Source organism: Limulus polyphemus, unplaced genomic scaffold, assembly GCF_000517525.1.
Source record: "Limulus polyphemus unplaced genomic scaffold, Limulus_polyphemus-2.1.2 Scaffold555, whole genome shotgun sequence".
Taxonomy (NCBI): Eukaryota; Metazoa; Arthropoda; class Merostomata; order Xiphosura; family Limulidae; genus Limulus; species Limulus polyphemus.
This window is the reverse complement of record NW_013666165.1, coordinates 138,806-145,596: the sequence shown is the minus strand read 5'-3', so window position 1 is coordinate 145,596 and position 6,791 is coordinate 138,806. Positions and strand designations below refer to the sequence as shown.

Here is a 6,791-nt window from a genome sequence, read left to right as displayed (position 1 = left end):
GACTTCTGCTAGGTTTAACGTTTTTCTGTGTAATCTTATTCTCTGACTTTCTTTTTGAACTTTCTTTAGGACACTTCTTATTTATTTAGCTTTGTTTCTAAACTAAAGTTGCATATTTTATGCTTATCAAAGACATGATTTTGTACTGAATACAGCCTTTTAGTTTTAGACTATTCTTTTGAACATTTCTCCCCTTAATTGTGGAATTTTGTCACAAAAACTTTCCAAGGGTAGGGTTTCTGTTGTATCTTGCAGCTAGATCTTCAAAATTCCAAGGCTTTTGTTTTAACTTCTTATATTTGCACTTTTAACCTGTTTATTTGGTCATGGTTTGAGCTCTTTCTTTAGGCAGTTTGCAGGAATTTAGTATAATTTGAGAACTGAAAGATTAAGATGCTATATAATGAAATGATCAAACTCTGTCATAATAGTTCTTTAGTTTGACTTGTGTGAGACAAAAAAAAAGGACTGTAGATTGTAGGATATACTTATAGTAACAAACAAAATTTCATTTATATGTTTTTCGCATACAGTATTTTCGTTTTTGTTGTATTTGTTGTGCTTTTTCAGTCTAAAATGATTATCTATTATACTGTTGTTATTATTTTACCGATCAATCACATTTTATGCTTTCAGACCAAATCCATCATAAGAATTATGAAACATACTCCTTAGGGAGTTGTAGTTTAAAATAAACATTTTATTGTTGTTGTTGTTTTTTTTCATTTAAAAATGTAATAAAAAATATTACATTTCCTGATTTCTGTGTCATTAAAAACATTAAATCATTTTTTGTTTTAGGTGTTAATGAACAGAAATTTGGCACACAATTTGGATGTTAATGTTTTGTTTTTGTTACAGTTATTGTTTGTAATTTTCAGCATTAGTAACTTTACATGAGTTTTACCTTCATAAATCCATTCTATGATTGATTATCTTTGCAAAATGTTGCATTTATGCTTTAATATGTGTTTAGCTGAATAAGAAAAAATATCTTTTAAATGCTTCTTTTATTTCCAGAATTTTTATAATCTTGTCATTTTCATTTACTTCAACTATTGTTGAACCAGGTACGAAAAGTATTTATTTGAAATACCAGAAAGATTCAGTCATTAGCTTTTATTCAGGTTGCCAACTTGAGAAAGTTTACATGAGAAACAAGGAAACAGTTAAAATTCACAAAAAAAACAAAATATGGGTTTTATTTACTAGTGTGACTCACGTGACACATTTTCTCTAGGTATCTTCTCATATCTATTTTATTCACCCCCAAGAAACTATGCAATTAAACGTAAATTACTCACTATAAAATTTTCATTGCTCATACAAACCATAATTTTATCGCCTTCAATTTTGTTTATTTAGAAAATAGAAAATCAGACCTCTCCTGCCACACCCACTTGTCACACCCTTTGTTTCAGGATTTGTTAATAGTTCTCTCTTACATTTAATTATATATTACTTATAACCAATAGAAAGCCAAAGGGTTTCATCTACCAAATGAAGTATTGTATAATGTTGTGTTCTGAACACAGAATAGTTAGTTTCACTTCTACTTCAACTTTGGTTCCCATGGGAATCACAACATCTAGCGTGGATGCATTTGTAATGGCTCTTATTGCATAGTTATAAAGCCAGAAAAATTATGATTGTTAGACGAAAATTGTCTGCTTTTTGCACGTTATTAGTCTATGTTCTTTGGTGCATTATTCAATTAAATAAGAATTATTTAATGCATTACTATCATTAGTATAAGAAGAATAGTCAACTATTCGAAAGCGCTCGAGTTTTGGGTCCTATTTTAAGTTTATTACTTTATATGTGATCCTTTGTGCTAACTCTTTTATCAAGATTAGTATAACAAATGTAGGGTTAAGTGTCATTGATAGTCGAGAACCAAAAAAATAGAAGAATACTCAGGTAAGTACTTTATTTCTTGTTTATTATATTTATTTCTGTGTAAGTAACTAAAATGTAAAAATACATATCTCCTTAGGTTAGTTAAGGTTAGATTATGTAAAATAAACAACAATAATAATATAATAAAAATATTTCACAAGGTACACATGTCAGCAGCTCGTGGTTAATGTAATTCGATAGTGTAATGTGAGCTGCACATTCCCAAGCGATTTACAACTTATAATGACACAAATAGTAGTTAGACATAGTTCAAAGGGTGATCAAAAGGGCAATAAATCAATATATTTTAATTACAAATAGATGTATACTGTTACGAGTTTAAAGCTATGTAGGATAAACAAATGTAGTTTCATGCTACATTTGAAATCATTCTAGAAAGAAAAGGGGGGGTAATTTAAATTTATTTCAATTTTTTTAGGGGGCTATGAGTTGACCAACCTTGTATAGAGTTAGGGTAGAGAAAATAACTGATAAAATATAAAGTTTTACTGAAAACAAACATTTGAAATGTACTTAGGAGGTTTTAGAGATTGCAGAAATGAAATTTGGAATTTTTGAGATGAAGAAGAGTATTTTTACACTAAACATGAAAATCACTTTGCACATGGATTATTCAAAGCAAATACTGAATATATTCAAGGACAAATCTTTATTTTAGTTTATTAAGAATACTTCACCAAATTTTTTTTTGTATCTGAAAGACATTTCATGTTCACTGAGACTGCCAAATTTTGTGAAGATACACACTATATTGAAAGTTATAAGCATTAAATCTGTAAAGACTTTAAGCAAGTACAAAGAGGTCACTGGTGCCAGTCAAATTGACAGAGCCCATGTGGAGAGAGTTGAACGAGCTATTCCTGGCACAAGATGATGCAGTAATGTATCAAGTAAGTTGTACATGGAATTTCCACAAGAACTTGTGATTGTTGCTCTACAATACCATTCTTTGTTTGAATAGTAACATCCTGGAGTGTTGAATTTTTAGTCTGCCACACATGTGACCATTTGTCATCTTAATAATTAATGTCTTAAGTTATTTTAGTTTCTTTCTCATGATACAGTTTTTTCCTCAATATTTTCTTTTTTATGGCTACTTGCTAAGATGCTGACCAGTTTTCACTCACTAGTGTGCTTTAGTACGTCATTAGTTATGATAACCAATCCTTATATCCTGACTTCAAAAGTACTTTCAACTTGCTCCTAGAAAAAATGGCTGTTAAATTGTCACTTGCAAATAAGTACTGGGTTTGGGCTGTTCCAAACCAAGATATTTGATATATAAATGTTTCTTCAGTTTGCTAACCTCTCTCTTTACTCTACTTCTCTAATGCTGGGTACAAGTGTATTAATAATGTGAAACACACACAGATTTTTAATGTGAAGCATTTCAAAAGTGATGGTATCCTGCATCCTGTAAGACTGTTAATTTTATGTAAATTTAAGGATTTGTTCAGTCTGTTGTTTTAGTCAGAATATTTTGTATCTGCTGAAAATATGGAAATATACCAATGGATTTGATGTTAATAATGGTTATTGGTCCCTTTTATTTGGTTGTTCCAAAACAACAACAAAAAAAGAAAGTTACATTCACTAACATTAGCACTGCTAATGCTTTTGTTTTTGTCCTCAGTTTGTGAGAAAGAAATTACTCAAGCACCAAGAAAAAACACTGTGGTATCATCTCCAAATTTCCCAGACAGTTATCCTCTAGGAGTAGATTGTAACTGGAACATATCCACAATGGGCAGTAAATCTAACCTTCACCTCATTACATTCAACCACTTGAATGTCAGCCAGAACCATACATTAACAATCTCAAGAGTTTTGAAAGGATCACAAACCACTGTGAATATTACCCTTGGAGAAAAAAATTCTTCTCTTCCTAGTGATTTACTTGTATTAACACCAAACCATGTGAAATTTTATGCTCCTTTCAACAACATTTTCACAGTTGGAAATGGATTTCAGCTCAGTGTAACAGCCCTTGGTGAGTATGTAATTAGACTGTGTGTGTGTGTGTATATATATATATACATGCAAGTTGTGTAAGTGTAACTTTTAATTTTTGCAAGAATATGCTGAAAATAATAATCTGTTATCAGTTGCCAATAAATGATCAATTATTTTGTGAATTTTCCTTTAACAGTTTTCTTTGAGATAAGTTATAATGCTGCCAGAGACAATGACAACAAACTGAAATTTGATTGCATAAACTCCATCAAACTTTAGATCTAACGCATTGATGGTTTGACATGATAATAATAATAGGCATACTTAATGATTACGAAGTAAAACAACAATTATAATCTTTAGTCTTATGTATGAGTTCCTTAAATGGAAGTAACAGTTTTGAAACAATACACTTTCCTTTTATCAATCTTTCACAGATTCACAGTTACTGTTTGCCTCGTTTTCAAGTTCTAGACGTATAACTTGCAGTTGTATAACAGTGAACTACTGCAGTTAATTAAGAGATTACAGGCATACAAGTTCCCTTATATCTTGATTATTAACTGTTTCATGTTAAACAGAAAATATTGGGGTAGAATATTCTAGAAAAAATGTGAACTTTATTATGATTGGTCAGTGAGACCAAGGAGTTGTCATGCAAAGAGCAGGCTTGTCTCAAAATTCACTCCCAGTCAAATTTAAAAAAAAATAATTGTAAAGATTTCACAATAATATAGAATTACAAAGGCTTTTTCTTATGAAATCTGACCTACTTTAAATCTAAGCATGTGTATAATCTTAGAAAAAACATTCATGCTTTGCGTTTTATAATAAAAGTAGAATGAAATCCATTTTGGTGTTTTTTTAACACTCATATTTAAAAAAAGAAAAACAGTGAAACCTGGTTTGCTTGATCCTGAAAAATCTGGTACTTAATTATTTAAAATGGTAACTTGTGTATCTGTAGCCCAGTTTGTTTTTGTGTTAGACAGGTGTAAGTGTATTTCTTATCTTTATTATTTAATTCTTTCTCCTTCTCATATGTGTGAAGACATCAATCCAAGCTTAGATTTTAAAATTTTATAAATGTTAATAAGGAAAGATATTTGTGTGAGGAAGCTATTTACAAAACTTACAAAAGACTAACATAATCATAAACTAAAGTAAAGTAACATTGATTTTGTTCTGTTACTTCTCTTTCAAATGTCTGTCATTGAAGTGTTCTAAACTTGCGTAAACATTTTTTAATAATCAGTCAGCTATTCAGATAATGCCAGCTGGTTCTGATTATTTGTTTGATGGATAAATACTGAGTATGAAGGTGAATAATCAGCACATCACTATTTTTGAAATTGTTAAGCACATGAATTGTCCCTTCTCCATTAATTAATTTACCATTTTTTTCATTTGTGGTGGGATTTGTTGACAACTACTTTTTGGGTATAATACAACAAATAACAAAACTTTGGCTGACTTTATATGAAAAATGTTATTTAGGGTCTTCTAAAATCATGGAATTTGTTAATATGTGATAGAATTATGCAAATAAGACCTCTGAATTAAGAACATATTCTGTTTTGTTCAGTTTAATGTGTAAGAGATTTTACCATGACAGATACCTGAAATATTAGAAAGTTCTTCTTGAGCCCACATACATACTACTTAGTTTCTGTTAATCATGTAAAGTTAAATAGTGCTTCCATTCTTTTCATACAGTTGACTTAGACTTTGATCCTGTATGGTGAAGCATGCATCAAATTCAATATTCTACTCTTAAACACATCCTTTAAAGAGTGATAAATATTTTGAAACAATTTTGATACACTAAATTTGTGCATGAAAACAGTAATGGCTTCTTGTTGAAATTGTTTAAGGGCTCCACTTAAGATTTCAGACAAATGTTTCTTGTACGTGCACAGTAGAAATGGTAAAAATTAATCAACAACTACTTGTTTAAATTGGTTCATGTAAATGTTTTTATTTTCTTTAGCATTTTGTAAATGCTAAACAATCTGATATTATAGACTTCTTTTGTTTAAAATTTTAAAAAGTACCAATATTAATTGACATCAGTAATCAAAACAAAAATTTTCAATGTTTTTATATTATTATATAAAACTGACTTCATAAATTGGCCCTAATAGTTGACTGAGATGAATGAATCTATTACTGCTTAATTTCAGTTTGATTCAAAATAGACTGCATTTGTGTATATTTATAGAAAAAATATTTAATTCTTTCTTTGGGGTAAATTTATCAAAGTGTATACTTACAACTCAGATATATTATTGTAAACAGTGTAAAGTGGAGAATTTATTTATACATTGTTTTAAACAATTTAGATTGGCATTTTTCAACCTATTTATCATTGTATGTAACCAAATCTCATACCTTTAGAAAATTAATTTTTACAAAATAAATGACTTGGGCTGTTTTTCTCAAGTAATATTTTATGCCTTAGAAAATCATTATACCGTGTTGAACTGCTTTCTCTGTATACCCATAGTGTAACATAACGTTTTAGCTCACCTGACCTCCAGGGCTTGATGATCAAATCTTTTGAACATGTTGACAGTTTAATAAGATGTGTGGCACAGATATTCTTTGTTATCCATTCTTGAATGTATATGTGCAGTTCCATCAGTCAAATGAAATTAGTAAAATATGTCAATTCATAAAACATTGTAAAATCAAATAAAAATAAGGAAATGGAAAAATCAAACTTTTGAGTCCAGCAGGTTTTAAAGAAAACCACATAGATTCATTGCTTCCAGTTGTTTGGGATAAATAAATTGATTTTAAAGGAAAGTAGTTGGATTCAGTGGTTTGGGCTAATTGAGTTTGTTTTAAAGAAAAACATTGGGATTCATTGCTTCCAGTGGTTTGTACTGAGTTAGTTTTAAAAGAAACTATACACC

At 29.6% G+C, this 6,791-nt stretch overlaps 1 protein-coding gene across 2 annotated transcripts in view; it reads left to right on the top strand.

The window, feature by feature from the left end:
• The window catches only part of LOC106459082, an 86,978-nt gene that overhangs the window by 68,381 nt on the left and 11,806 nt on the right, over nucleotides 1–6,791 (top strand). For both annotated transcript variants that reach the window (XM_022385478.1, XM_013918661.2), the window contains exon 4: nucleotides 3,554–3,910. In XM_022385478.1, coding sequence (XP_022241186.1) covers nucleotides 3,554–3,910 — 357 coding nt within the window. The remainder of the gene's footprint in view (nucleotides 1–3,553; nucleotides 3,911–6,791) is intronic.